Raw genomic sequence first — 15899 nt, 5'->3', positions numbered from 1 at the left:
AGTTATAAGTTGTAAGATTCATACTCTTTATTAGTCTATCATATCATAAGGTCAAATATAAAATATCGGTACTCTCAATTAATAAAATTTCAAATAATAAAATAGTATAATTTTATGTCATTTTTTATTTTAATTTATTTTAACATTAATTTAAAATTTAAAATAATTTATACTAAAAATACTAGTATCCAATTTAAATTCATGAATATCAAATTAATTGTTAAATAAAGTCTTTTTTTATCCTTTATCTTTATCTCGGGTCCAGTTTGGTCCCTTAATTTTTAAAAAGTGCAAATAGCTCCCTTAACTTTTTAAAATGGAGCACGTTAATCCTTCTGTCAGCATCCGTTAGTTAATTTGTGTATCTAATATCCACGTGTGTTATTAGAATGGTGAAGTGGTTCCTACGTGGCATAAGACTCAATTACTCATTAGGGTAACCTGACAACCTCACAACTTAAGAATATCATTTATGCGAAAACCACACAAGGTGCAGGGAGGCGAATCTTTGAAGCTCTAACTTGTGTACATGCGACATCGAAGGAGGTTTCCATTGAAGATTCACGGTCGATTTCACATCTGCTTTTAGGTATGTCTTCTTCTTTTAGACCTAGTCTCTTTGATCCTTGAAGTTATGATTTAGGGTTTTTAGACGTTTTTCACTATTTTTAAGATTTTTATGATTAAGTTTTATGATTTAGGGTTTTTGAGCATCTTTCTCAGTTTTTCAATTTAAAAAAAAAAATTATTATACTTTTTTTTAGCCGTAAGAATCTACCATTATAACTGATAGTCAATGTAAGAGTTTATGATTATTAATAAAAAAATATATTATGATTAAATTATTATATATTTTAATATAAATATTTGTTGATTTTATAAATTTTTAAAGTTTTTTTAATATTATTAAAATTTTAAAATAATATAAAAAATTTATACTAAAAATACTAGTATCCAATTTAAATTCATGAACATAACACCACCCCAAAGCTATAAACATCATTTTTAACACTAAGTAAGCCTTTTGACACAAGTTCTGGGTCGATATAACCACTCGTTCCTGTCATGTCTCTCGTAATGTCGGTTGCTTCAACAACAAGTTTCTTTGACAAATGAAAGTTACCAAGTTTAGCACAAAAGTTTAGATCAAGGAAAATATTACTAGACTTTACATTACGGTGGACAATGCCATTGTAATGAAGATATTTCAATGCACTAGCTATATCAATTCCAATATCCAATCGGTTTGGCCAAGTTAACGTTGGTGGACAATGCCATTGTAGTGAAGATATTTCAATGCACTAGCTATATCAATTCCAATATCCAATCGGTTTGGCCAAGTTATCCCATCTCGACTTTAATTCGTTCAAAGCTCACTCTTACAGCCCGGCTTGGTGACGTGTAATGTCTTACCGGATTAGCAATAATTATGAATATCTTAAAAGATTTCTTCTCTCATTTGGATGCATCCATTTGCTAAAAAAAGTTACTTGTTCAACTTTCCATATATGTACTTAATGTTTGTTCAAGTAGTTAAACTCACAATTGAGAGAGATATTTCTCTCTAAGTACAATCATTTGAAAAAGGAGAAAAATTATTATGGAGAATTATTAGTCGATTCTCAAGTTTTTTTGAAGAAGCAAAAATATAATATTATAGATCTAGCATTAGCCATACTAGTAGATAATGAATATTAATACATGATAGAGTTTTTCTAAAGACAGAACACCCAACACTAAATACTAAAACACACCAGCTCTAAAATATATGGAAACACCTAAAGAACATACAGCTATTCCTCCACAAATCTCCTGACTGCCGCAAATTATTTCACCAGTAACAAGCCATAGCAACAAAATCACCACTGCAGAGTTATAACATTTAAATTTAACTCGTTACATTTTTATTTTTGACATAAAATTTTATGTATTTAAAAAAGACAGCAATCAGAGTTAGTAGAAATACTTATTTAAACATAATTATAATATAATTATTGTGTTTGTGTGTTAGATAGATCTTAATTTGTATATCAGCTTGCTATAGAAAAAACTAACATACCTATTTTTTTTCTTCATAATAAGTGTTAAGGATAGGCCTCGATCACCACTTACTAGCAGGTGATTATCACCAACTTCTAAAAGAAATAATTATAAAATGATAATAGAGTTTACATGATCAATTGCTCATGAATATTATGCATTCAATATAAAAATAATTTGAGACATTGAGATCCACTTTACTTTACAAGATGATTAACAAGGTTGAGATGATCACTACTCCAATTAAAAAGTAAAATATAATTATACATGCCCTTAAATTAGAAACATTCAAGACTCTGATACTGGTCTAATAGGAGAGGAAAGTAATGGCATTGGTGGTATTTCTAAAGAACTTGTGCTAACTTCTAACATTTCAACCACTTTACTCATAGTAGGCCTATCATTAGGAAATATTTGAATACACCATAAACCCACAATGGTCATTTTCCTTGCAATCTCATCTTCTTCTGTATCCATTACTACACCAGGTCTCAAATCACTACCAAACTCAAGTTTATTGAATACCCAACGAGGAAAATATATCTCACTTGTGTGACTTGCTTCAGCATTAATGTTTTTCCTCCCACCCACCATTTCTAACAACATCATTCCATAATTATAAACATCAGACTTATGTGAAACTCCTCCAAAATGTTTATTCCACACTTCCGGAGTTACATATCCCATCGTCCCTCTTTGATCCGACATCGAGATAATGCTCTCTTTTTTAGGGCAGAGCTTTGCAAGTCCAAAATCAGAAATCTTTGGACTAAAGTTCTCATCCAAAAGAATATTATGTGGTTTAATGTCAAAATGTAAAATTCGAGTGGTGCATCCTCTATGCAAATACTCTAGCCCACGAGCTATTCCTTTCGCAATTTGATACAAATTATCCCAACTTACAGATATAATAGTTTCAGGTCCCTTATTATAAATAAATTTGTCTAGAGAACCATTAGACATAAATTCATATACAAGTGCTTTTTTACTACCTTCAAAACAAAATCCAACAAGAGTGACAATATTAACATGTGAGGTTCTAGTAATACTTGCAATCTCATTAATAAAATCTTCACCATTTCTTTTTGATGCATTCAATATCTTCACCGCCACAAGACAACCATTGAATAACTTTCCTTTATACACAACCCCAAAACCCCCTTGACCAAGTTTAATTTCGAATGAATTTGTCATTTTCTTTATTTCAGAAAATTTATACTTCTTTTGCGTTAGAGCTCCATTTTCTTTGAAAAATGCTTCGATATTTTTATCATTTTTTGTTTTATACCGGAAATTTACTTGTTGTATTGATGGTTTACCTCTAATACAACAAAATATGACGCACATCAGCAATGCTACCATTATTGCACTTCCAATACCTGTTGTTAGAAAGAAGGAGATATATATTAATTTGTTTTGATAAATGAAATAAAACTAAATAAATAAAAACTATTAGATTGGGATTGGGTCTTTTCTCATTGGCTTGCCAATGATAAAATATTGACTTCTTTCTAATCAAAGTGATACAACTCAATATCTCACTGTAACCAAAGATAAAAGAAATAGTCCAAACTAGTTTTGATCAAATGGACAAGATAAAAGAAATAGTCAAAACTAGTTTTGATCAACATGGACAGACAAAAGAAGAGGTTTTCATTAATGAGTTATGATACTAATAACATAGTTTTAGTCTATGCTTCTATATTAGGGTTGAGAATAGATCAGACTAATTAACACGGACCTACGATCTATTCTACTCAGGTCAAGGCCAAATTAAATTTTTTAAAGTAAAAAAGACCATATATTATTAAAAAGACTAGGCCACATATTAATAAAAAAAATCTTTCAAATCTATCAAACCGGTCTATTTTAAAAAATATGAACAAATCAATTATTTTTTATATTGTATTTTGTACTTTATATTAAAATTCAAAAATAAAGTTTAGTTATCTCAAAGAATTTGTGAAAATAAGTTGAAAAAAATCTTATGAATAATGTTTTAAGTTGTTTTCATTAATTCTCTCAAACAAATAATCTCACAAAATTTATGATGCGTGTAGCTCAAATAAGTCAATAAAAACAAATATCTAGCCTGATTGTATTTTTGATTTTCTAGTATATTTAAATATTAGTTGAATTGCTTACTTACATATCTTCAAGTGATATAGATTTTTTAATCAGACTAATAGGCTAATCACGACTTTGAAAATGCTAGACTCAAGGTAAAAAATAAGTCTATGATAGACCATAGTCAAACTTAAGCTTTGAAATTTTTAACAGGATAGACTTAAACTTGACAAAAGTTATCTCGACCTAATATATTTTCACTCCTATTGTCTATCAATGGAAGAATAACCGTTATTTTTAGTGATATATTTGTTTTAATGAAAAATAGTTTATTTTTTATATTTTCAAAACAATTTTTATTAAAACATCTTTTAAAATATTTTAATTTTTTTTTTTATAAATTAAAAGATTAATTTTAATATTATATAACATATTCGAAATCATAATTTTTTATTAAGATATATCTCAAAAATTATTTTTACAAAAAATTATTTGAAATAGTTTCAAAACTAAATTATTTGTTAAAATTTTAATATTTTAAAAAATTAAATTAAAAGAATAAAATACTTAAAATAATTATTTAAATTAATTTTTTTTAAAAAAATCTTTGTAAAAAAGATATAATCCTATAAAAATCAATTTTAGAAAATCTAATAGAAACATGTCATTTTGTGCATATAGATTAATTATCAAGTATACGACAAAAACAATTAAGAGAAGAATCGCACTAGAAATTTAGATCATAGATGAATCACCTAGAATGGTTTTCATTTTTCCATGCCAGCTCACCTGCGATAGTAATATAAAGAGCATAGAGAATTATGTTAGAGCATAAGAAAATTAGTCGCAACATGTAGCACCGACTTTTCTAAAAAAGTTGTGTTTTTATAAGATTTCATTTTATTTAATCTTTAATATAAATTTTATTTTTAATTCATTAAAAAATCATTTTTTTTTTTTTGAAGGCAAGACTAATTCCATTAAAACGAAACGAAAGAGGGATTACAAACAGAAGGATCAGTACTGGGGATAAAACCCGTCCAAGTCCTAGTTCCAGAGTGTTTGCCAATACTAACTAATTGATGTGCATCAGTGTTGACACACCTACTGATAAACATAACAGACACACTATTAAAGCTAGACATTAAAAGTTTGCAATCAAGAATAATAGGATTCAGTTCTGCATTGGTGACAACGCCGTTAATGCAGTCCACTACTGTCATAGCATCCGACTGGAGAACGAAATCCTTGAGTCCCAACTCCTTTGCCACTGACAGAGCCCATCGAATAGCCTGCGCTTCAGCATTAGCCGGGTCTGTAATGCTTATAATTCTCTTTGTAGCAGCAAGGAAAATATTGGATGTAGGATCCCGAATGACACAACCAAAGGAAACCACACCTTCATCAAAGCAGCCTGCGTCCGTTTGAACGGTCCAGCCCTCATACCTTCTCAATGCAGAGTCAGCTTGTTGCCTGCTCATCCTTGAACTCAAGCATCCCACTGATTCCTCAGGGATAGAATTCCAAATGTCCATGGCCACCGCACCTGGACATGGTTTCAGATTACGAAAGACCACACCGTTACGGACTTGCCAAATTTTCCACAAGAATATGGCAATCACTTGCCCCATCACCATGTCCTTGCTCTTATAAATAGCACTGAGCCAGTCTGCAATGTCTCCCGCTCCCGGAGTACGAATTCCCAGTGGGCCAGCAAAGAGCGTTCTTCTAGCAAAATCACAATAGAGGAACAGATGAAGAGAGCTCTCTTGGTCAGAATTACACAGAGGACAGATTCCATCAGATGGTATACCTTTCTTTAGCAGGTTCAATTTTGTGGGCAGAATATCTTTGAAAAGCCTCCACAAGAAATTTTTTATCCTTGGATTCACTTGAAGTTTCCAAAGTTGTTTCCAGAAAAAGAGATTGTGTGTTGATGAAGATTCAGGGTCATTTTGATGGCTCAATGTTCTTTGAATATGGTAGGCTGTCTTCACTGAATAGGCTCCATCAATTTCATAGTGCCAGATAAGGCTGTCAGCAGGGAGTTGGTGAGAAAGAGATATACTGCTTATGTGTCTAACATCCTCCTCGCAGAAGTTTTCACGAAGAACATCCATATTCCAAGAAGCACTATTGGATTCTATTAGAGAGCTGACTTTGCTTGTTTCGTTTAGGACACGGGCTCTAGCAGAAGGTTTGAAGTCAGGTCGTGTCGGAATCCACCTATCCCCAAAGATACTGACATTCTCTCCGTTTCCAATCCGCCAACGAGAACCTTTCATGACCAGATCCTTAGAGCTCATAATACTGCGCCAGGCATAGCTTGGTTTGAATCCAGTGCTCGCATCTGTAATAGAACAACGGGGATAATAACGACCTTTGAAGAAACGCTGCAGAAGAGAACCATCCGCCTGTAGAAGCCTCCAGAACTGTTTTCCAAGGAGACTAGTGTTGAAGTCTTGGATACCTCTGAAGCCGAGTCCACCTTCCCTTTTAGACACTGTCAATTTGTCCCATTTCAGCCAATGTATTTTCCGCTCCCCTTCTTTAGAGCCCCACCAAAACTTGGCAAGCATTGCTTCAATTTCGGTGCAGACACTATCAGTTAGGCGGTAACAACTCATAATATACGTCGGTATAGCCTGTGCTACAGCCTTGATCAGGATTTCTTTGCCGGCCCTTGAGAGAAACTTTTCTTTCCAACCTTTTACTTTCTTCCAAACCCGGTCAACCACCATTCGAAAAACCTCTTTTTTAGATCTCCCTAAAACCACCGGAAGCCCTAAATAATTGGAGTGACTGTTAACTCCTTTAAATCCCAGCTTATCTTTGATCCTTTCTCTAGCTTCTTCTCCAGTGTTTCTACTAAAAGAAACTTCGGATTTATCAGCGTTAATGCTCTGACCCGAGGCTTTTTGGTAAGACTCGAGGACCTGTTGAATACGAGCTGCCTCCTCTTCATTTGCTCTGGCGAACAACAAGCTGTCATCTGCAAAAAAGAGATGAGAGATGGTTGGGGAGTTCCTGGCTACTTTGATTCCATGTATCTTCCTCGCCTCAGCTTCATTTTTAAGCATACTAGAAAGTACATCTGCACAGATAACAAACAAATAAGGTGAGAGTGGGTCTCCTTGACGGAGGCCCCTAGCTGGGATGAACCGTTTGCTCGGCTGACCATTGATTAGCAATTGGTACGAGACTGTTGAAATGCATTTGTGAATGAGAGAGATAATGGATGGGGGGAACTCCATTCTACTCAAGGCTTCCACCACAAATCTCCACTCTAATCTATCATAAGCTTTAGACATATCAAGCTTCAACGCCATAGTTCCTTTTTTCCCTTTTGTTTTATGTTTCATCCAATGAAAGCACTCCATCGCTATTAACGCGTTGTCCGTTATAAGCCTTCCCTTTATAAATGCACTTTGCTCCTCGCTAATGATCTCCGGAAGAAAAGGCTTCATCCTGTTAGCAATTGCTTTGGTGACAATCTTCATGATCACATTGCATAGGCTAATCGGGCGAAAGTCTCCAGGGTTGGATGGATTTTTCCTTTTAGGTATGAGGGAGATAAATGTATTGTTAATGGCAGTAGGATCCCCATTTTCATTGAGAATTGCCAGCACGAAGCGGATCACGTCATTTCCAACAGTGGGCCAGAATTTTTGGAAGAACAAGGCAGGTAGACCATCCGGACCCGGTGCCTTGGTGGGGTGCATTTCAAATAGAGCCTCTGTGACCTCCGTAGCTGTAAATCGTCTAGCACATGAGATTTTATCATTCTCAGAAAGTTTCCGGCGGATAGAATTACAAACCTCACTCGTATTTGTAGGATTGGAAGAGGTAAAAATATCTTTAAAATAAGAAACCAGAATTCTCTCACAATTTTCCTTCCCCCGCATCCACTTGCCGTCTTTGTCCTTCAACCTCTTAATCTGATTAGTCTTCCTCCTTTGATCCGCTTTAAGGTGGAAAAATTTGGTATTTCTATCTCCGTCTCTAAGCCACACTGCTCTACTTCTCTGTCTCCAAAGGGTCTCCTCTATTCTCAGCAGTCTATCTCTTTGACTTTCAATAGCTTTATACTCCTGAATTTCCACAGGATCCCCTGACCATTGTTTATCTGTTTTGATGAGCTCCTCCAGCCGCAAAATCTCTTTCCTTATGTTGTTGGTTCGCAGGTCCTTGAATTCGTACTGAAGTTCCTGCATAGAACTGATCTGTTTAGGGAGAGGTCCTGAGTTTCTTCTCCATAAAACCTTGATTAAATCCCCACATCGCCCCTCCTTGGTCCAGGCTTCCTCGAACCGGAACAAGTATCTCCTTCTGACAGTCTCGTCTTCTCGTTGTATAACAATCCGCAACGCAGCATGGTCGGAGCCATAACGATCGAGGTGGAAAACTCTAGTGAGAGGAAACCTCTGCAAAAACTCAAACGAGGTCAAGCTTTTATCAAGTCGGCATTGGATATTTTCACTCCCTACTCTCCCGTTCGTCCACGTGAATGGATATCCTTCGAAAGCCACTTCCTGCAGTCCACAAGTATCCATAGTATTTCTCCCTCTCTGTAACTGTGACGGTGTTCTGCTGATTCCCCCCAGCTTGTCTGCTTCAGTAATAGTATCATTTAGGTCACCAAAGAAGATAGTTTTAGAACCCCCTTCATCTTTAAGAGCATGAATCAGATTCCAAGTTTCCAATTTCCTGGCTTCATCTGGATAACCATAAATCCCAGCAAAAAACCAGTCCTCATCACCATCCTCACTAAGGCACTTACCTGCTATATGATTTTGGGAGTAGGAATTTATATTGATGTCCAAATCCTCATTCCACCACAAACATAACCCACCGGCTCTATCCCTCCCATCACCACTACAGTCAACAGTAACACCAAAGTTGAAATTAAATTTTCTCTTTAGTTGTAACATCTCTTCCGATTTCAATCTTGTTTCCATAAGGAAGACAAGATGGGGATTTTCTACCTTGAGAAGTCTCGCAAGACTTCGAACTGCTCGAGGGCTCCCCAACCCTCTGCAGTTCCAACTGATGGTTTTCATTGGGGAAGGCGGTGCTGGCTCTCCAACACCACCTCCGGGAAGTTGTCAGGGATATCACTGCCCTCAAAAGCTTGCTTTCTCTTTTTGTCACCATTAACCAACTCATCCAGTGGGCCTTCAGAAATCATAACATCCACTAGTTGTCGCTTGGTTATCTTTGGCTTTGAGGCCTTCACCAATGTCGATCCAGAAGTCTTTGAAGGTTTTCTTCGCGTCCATTTTTTTTGAGCCGGTTCTGTTTGTACACTAGCCTGTGTTTTGTTCATTCCTGTAGACAACATAACCGCACCTAGCGTTTCAGCAACAGTTTCGACATCTACCTGGTTTTTTGGTCCTACCTCTTCGTCTTTATTTTCTCTATTCTGATTGTTTGCAGCAGCAGTGATTAGTTGAACTTCTGCCTCCTCTTCTTTATCCTTCCCCTTAGTCTCGCATCGACTTTGACTAGAAGACACGTTAAAGAGATCCTTACTGCTTAAACTGGAACTGGACTCACGCTTCTTCGATTCATCAGTGATTTTTGGTAGAGGAGACGCCCTCAGCCATTGTCCAAAAGCCAGATCTTGTTCTTCAATGTCTTCGAATCCCTCCTCATTAAGTTCTTCGATAGCCTCACAATCCTTTATTTGGTGACCCATTCGCCCACATATGTTTATAGTTATAACATTTAAATTTAGCTCGATACATTTTTATTTTTGACATAAAATTTTATGTATTGAATAAAGACAACAATCAGAGTTAGTAGAAATACTTATTTAAACAATTATAATTATTGTGTTTGTGTGTTAGATAGATCTTAATTTGTATATAAGCTTGCTATAGGGAAAACTAAGATACCTTTTTTTTTCTTCATAATAAGTGTTAAGGATAGGCCTTGATCACCACTTACTAGCAGGTGGTTATCACCAACTTCTAAAAGAAATAATTATAAAATGATAATAGAGTTTACATGATCAATTGCTCATGAATATTATGCATTCAATATAAAAATAATTTGAGACATTGAGACCCACTTTATTTTACAAGATGATTAACAAGGTTGAGATGATCACTACTCCAATTAAAAAGTAAAATATAATTATACATGCCCTTAAATTAGAAACATTCAAGACTCTGATACTGGTCTAATAGGAGAGGAAAGTAATGGCATTGGTGGTATTTCTAAAGAACTTGTGCTAACTTCTAACATTTCAACCACTTTACTCATAGTAGGCCTATCATTAGGAAATATTTGAATACACCATAAACCCACAATGGTCATTTTCCTTGCAATCTCATCTTCTTCTGTATCCATTACTATATCAGGTCTCAAATCACTACCAAACTCAAGTTTATTGTATACCCAATGAGGAAAATATATCTCACTTGTGTGACTTGCATCAGCATTAATGTTTTTCCTCCCACCCACCATTTCTAACAACATCATTCCATAACTATAAACATCAGACTTATGTGAAACTCCTCCAAAATGTCTATTCCACACTTCTGGAGCTACATATCCCATTGTCCCTCTTTGATCCGACATCGAAATAATGCTCTCTTTTTTAGGGCAGAGCTTTGCAAGTCCAAAATCAGAAATCTTTGGACTAAAGTTCTCATCCAAAAGAATATTATGTGGTTTAATGTCAAAATGTAAAATTCGAGTGGTGCATCCTCTATGCAAATACTCTAGCCCACGAGCTATTCCTTTCGCAATTTGATACAAATTATCCCAACTTACAGATATAATGGTTTCAGGTCCCTTATTATAAATAAATTTGTCTAGAGAACCATTAGACATAAATTCATATACAAGTGCTTTTTTACGACCTTCAAAACAAAATCCAAGAAGAGTAACAATATTAACATGTGAGGTTCTAGTAATACTTGCAATCTCATTAATAAAATCTTCACCATTTCTTTTTGATGCATTCAATATCTTCACCGCCACAAGACAACCATTGAATAACTTTCCTTTATACACAACCCCAAAACCCCCTTGACCAAGTTTAATTTCGAAGGAATTTGTCATTTTCTTTATTTCAGAAAATTTATATTTCTTTTGTGTTAGAGCTCCATGTTCTTTGAAAAATGCTTCAATATTTTTATATTTTTTGTTTTATACCGGAAATTAACTTGTTGTATTGATGGCTTACCCCTAATACAACAAAATATGACGCACATCAGCAATGCTACCATTATTGCACTTCCAATACCTGTTGTTAGAAAGAAGGAGATGTATATTGATTTGTGTTGATAAATGAAATAAAACTAAATAAATAAAAATTATTAGATTGGGATTGGGTCTTTTCTTATGATGATATTTGGCTTGCCAATTATAAAATATTGACTTCTTTCTAATCAAAGTGATAAAACTCAATATCTCACTGTAACCAAAGATAAAAGAAATAGTCCAAACTAGTTTTGATCAAATGGACAAGATAAAAGAAATAGTCCAAACTAGTTTTGATCAACATGGACAGACAAAAGAAGAGGTTTTCATTAATGAATTATGATTTTTTTTTTAAGCAAGAATTTAATTAATAAGAGAACAAAGGGTTCTCAATTATGATACTAATAACATAGTTTTAATCTATGCTTCTATATTAATACTGAGAATAGATCAGACTAATTAATTAATAGAGACCTAGGACCTATTCTACTCAGGTCAAGGCCAAATTAATTTTTTTTAAGTAAAAAAAGACCATATATTATCAAAAAGACTAGTTATCAATTATGATACTAATAACATATTTTTTAAAATAGACCGGTCTATTTTAAAAAATATGAACAAATCAATTATTTTTTATATTGTATTTTGTATTTTATATTAAAATTCAAAAATAAAGTTTAGTTATCTCAAAGAATTTGTGAAAATAAGTTGAAAAATATCTTATGAATAATGTTTTAAGTTGTTTTCATTAATTCTCTCAAACAAATAATCTCACAAAATTTATGATACGTGTAGCTCAAATAAGTCAATAAAAACAAATATCTAGGCTGATTGTATTTTTGATTTTCTAATATATTTAAATATTAGATGAATTGCTTACTTACATATTTTCAAATGATATAGATTTTTGGGTTAAATAAGTTTTTGGTCCCTATAAATATTTCAGTTTTCATTTTTAGTCCCTCCCTACCTTTAGGCAACGGTTTTTACAAGAAAACCGTTGCCAAAACCAACTAAAACCGTTGCCTAAAGGCAGGAAGGGACTAAAAATGAAACTGCAATATTTATAGGGACCAAAAACTTATTTAACCCTAGATTTTTTAATCAGACTAATAGGCTAATCACGACTTTGAAAATGCTTGACTCAAGCTAAAAAATAAGTCTATGATAGACCATAGTCAAACTTTAGCTTTGAAATTTTTAACAAAATAGACTTAAACTTGACAAAAGTTATCTCGACCTAATATATTTTCACTCCTATTGTCTATCAATGGAAGAATAACTGTTATTTTTAGTGATATGTTTGTTTTAATGAAAAATACTTTATTTTTTATATTTTCAAAATAATTTTTATTAAAACATCTTTTAAAATATTTAATTTTTTTTTATAAATTGAAAGATTAATTTTAATATTATATAACATATTCGAAATCATAATTTTTTATTAAGATATATCTCAGAAATTATGTTTACGAAAATTATTTGAAATAGTTTCAAAACTAAATTATTTGTTAAAATTTTAATATTTTAAAAAATTAAATTAAAAGAATAAAATACTTAAAATAATTATTTAATTTTTTTTTTAAAAAATTCTTTATAAAAAATTTAGAAAAAAGATATAATCCTATAAAAATCAATTTTAAAAAAACTAATAGAAACAGATCATTTTGTGCATATAGATTAATTATCAAGTATACCACAAAAACAATTAAGAGAAGAATCGCACTAGAAATTTTTTTTTTTTAATAAGCAATTGAATATAAGAAATCGCACTAGGGGTGCAACCCTTACAACAAAAACACCCTAAATTGGTGAGTTACAAAGCAATGGTAGTTTATACCAATCATAAAAAATGATCCTACGCGAGGATTCCCTACTACTCACCCAACGCCAAGAAAAAAATAAAATGTTTGATATCACCTCATCATGACAAAAAGAACCTCTATCGAAAATAATAGTGTTTCGCATCTTCCAAGTACACCAAATTAAAGCTATCCATATAGTGTTTAGGATAGCTTTAATGTTATTAGATCATAGATGTATCACCTATAATGGTTTTCATTTTTCCATGCCGGCTCACCTGCTTACCTGCGATAGTAATATAAAGAGCATAGAGGATTATGTTAGAACACATAGCAAAGTTAGTCGCAACACGAAGCTGCAATGATCTAAAATAAGTGTTAAAATACATAGCACCGACACCTTAAAATTATATTATGCTTTTATCGATATTGTTTGAGAACGAAACAATATTTATAATTATATTATATTTGATTTAATTAAAATTATAACCATATAAGTGTCACTTGTGTTTTTGATGTCGTGTTATGAGATTTTATTTTATTTGTTTTTAGTATAAAAAAAATTTCATCCTACTCCTTAGATCTCTTACCCATCTTCGATTTGTTAAAATTGTCTCTTTGTTTATGTAGGTTTTACCATCGGAGGAAATTTAAAAAAAAAATTAGTTTTTTCCGTAAGTGATCCACGGAAGCGTTAAAACATAGTTGTTCATGAAATCTTTCATAGTTACATATAATGTTTTGAAAATAGAGTGTTTCGTACATGTAATTACGGAACATTATGTTATATTTTCGAATCAACTACATTGCACTATTAAACTTTAATTTACTATAATTTGATGTTCTATTTATTTTTATAAAATTAAGTTTTTGACTGAAATATAATCAATTTAAAATATAACAAAATAATTTTGTAGGTAGATCTACGGAAAAAATAATAAATTTTAAGAAAAATACTTTCAGAGGTACATCTATGAAAATAAGAAACACAAATGAAATTTCGTCAGATGACTAAGACCATGTGCAATGGGTCTGTTGAGTTTGAATTCAACATGCAAAATTTCCTCCAATGGGTGTTTAGAGAGGTGTTGAGTGTGTGCTGGAAAAGAGAGGTGTTGAGAAAACTCAACACAATTGAGACTGACGCAGGGGACACGTGGCAGCAGATGAATGGCTGTTGAGTTATTAGGTGGAAGAATATAAAAATAAAAAGTGGTGGGGTAGGGTGTTGAGTGAAAAACCATTGGAGAGGATAAAAGTTGAATGAATGTTGAATTATTAGGTGGAAGAAAGAGAAAATGATGTGGAGTATTGGGAGTTGAAAAAGTGGGTGTTGAGTGTTGAAACTATTGTACATGGTCTAAGAGATTCAACTGAAGGATCGAAGATTTTCTCTAAAAAAAAAAATTTACTTTTAAATTCATTAAAAAATCATTGTATCAGATCAATATATATATATATAATTTTTAAATGAAAAAAAAATTAATTTATGAGATAGAGGGGTAAGAAAACATACTTTTGGGATCAGAAGAAGAACATTGTGAGGAAAAAGCAAAAGATCCATCTCGACAATCATCATAATAGCAAGTGGATGTTGCATTTTTATCAAAATAATCACTCACACAACCTCCTTCTTGATTTCCCAAACACTGTAAACATTCCTCACTCACATTATATTTAACCTCAAACCCCTTATCCAAACCTTTTTCAAGAACTTCACGACTTAAATAATCATAAGAACCATTCTCAATAGGAAAATCTCCTCCAACAGGCACTTGTACATATTGTTTGCAATTTCTTGATACTTCAAGAAACTTATTTTCATAATCACCAACAGGACAAAAAGCATAATTCTGAGCTCCACATAGAGAAACTTTAGGAAAATATGGAGATGGGTCACAGTTATAGTATATGGTGATGTTTTTGGCTTGTGGGAGATATTGAACCAGAGTTGGAGACAAATAAGTATCAGCATATTGAAACAAAGTTGGAGTCAAATAAATATGATCAAATTGAGGAGAACATAGATTTTGGGAAAGGTCTGTTCTTTTGAGTTTGATGATGTGATGATTTGTGTTAATTTCAATGACTGTGAAATTTTGGTAGGATAATTGAATAGTGGTATCTTGGTTGTTGTGGCAGTGAAGCTGAAATGGTTTGCCTGCGCCACATTGAATAGGACGATTCTGCCCCCAGAATGGGTAAGATATGTAGGATAGGTTGCCACAGTTGTAGGAATGGTTTAGATCTCTACAAATGGAGTAATCATAAATTGATTGAGGTTGGGATTGAGAGTAGGATAGTTGTGAGCAAAAAGTGCTTATTATTAATAACAAGAAGAAAAATATGTATCTAAAATTTATGGGCATAAGACTATTGATATGATTATCCATTCTTTTAGAACAAAGAAGAAAATAAGAAAGGGAGGAGGAGGAGATTATGTTTAGAGGGAATATTAAGTTCATAATCTGTGACTTGTTAGTTATGCTCTCGGTGGGATAGAGAGTCAACTTAAAAGTCACCCTGGAAATTTCTACTCACTTATGTTTTTTATAAATTTTAATTTGGAAATTTCTACTCACTTTCCTTTTTTATAAACTTAAGTTTTTTTTTTTTTAATTTGCTAAATCAAAAATTTATCCCACTAATCAAATGTCTCCATTCTTCTGAATGACACTCTCCTTCCAATATGTCTATTGGGTTTCTTCTAATATCCTTTGATTTTTCCCGCTAACCTTTGAAAACTGAAAAACCCTTTCATTTCTTGAGGTATCATAG

General features: G+C 32.9%; 1 protein-coding gene and 1 pseudogene across 1 annotated transcript; both read right to left on the bottom strand.

Moving 5' to 3' along the window:
• Positions 1-1772: 1772 nt before the first annotated feature.
• Positions 1773-9167, bottom strand: LOC131596724 (uncharacterized). Its single transcript, XM_058869468.1, has 3 exons — positions 5118-9167; positions 4863-4896; positions 1773-3419 (listed from the first exon to the last, which is right to left on the bottom strand). Exons 1-3 carry the CDS (start codon positions 9165-9167, stop codon positions 2329-2331), a joined length of 5175 nt encoding a protein of 1724 aa, XP_058725451.1. The 3' UTR covers positions 1773-2328.
• A 1039-nt stretch (positions 9168-10206) lies between these two features.
• On the bottom strand, positions 10207-15633 carry LOC131594378 (LEAF RUST 10 DISEASE-RESISTANCE LOCUS RECEPTOR-LIKE PROTEIN KINASE-like 2.4; annotated as a pseudogene).
• Between the last annotated feature and the right edge of the window lie 266 nt (positions 15634-15899).

This window comes from Vicia villosa, linkage group LG4, assembly GCF_029867415.1.
Source record: "Vicia villosa cultivar HV-30 ecotype Madison, WI linkage group LG4, Vvil1.0, whole genome shotgun sequence".
NCBI classification, from domain to species: Eukaryota; Viridiplantae; Streptophyta; class Magnoliopsida; order Fabales; family Fabaceae; genus Vicia; species Vicia villosa.
Note: the sequence above shows the minus strand (reverse complement) of the source record. Positions and strands in the feature narration are given on the sequence as shown.

What these genes read in the sequence shown, in the direction of transcription:
- LOC131596724 (XM_058869468.1), bottom strand. Translation starts at nt 9,167, where the DNA reads ATGAAAACCATCAGTTGGAACTGCAGAGGGTTGGGGAGCCCTCGAGCA. An exon ending in TCCCCAGTACTGATCCTTCT is followed by an intron (nt 4,897 to 5,117) that starts GTTTGTAATCCC and finishes TTACTATCGCAG; the next exon opens with GTGAGCTGGCATGGAAAAAT. An exon ending in AAAAATGAAAACCATTCTAG is followed by an intron (nt 3,420 to 4,862) that starts GTGATTCATCTA and finishes TTCTAACAACAG; the next exon opens with GTATTGGAAGTGCAATAATG.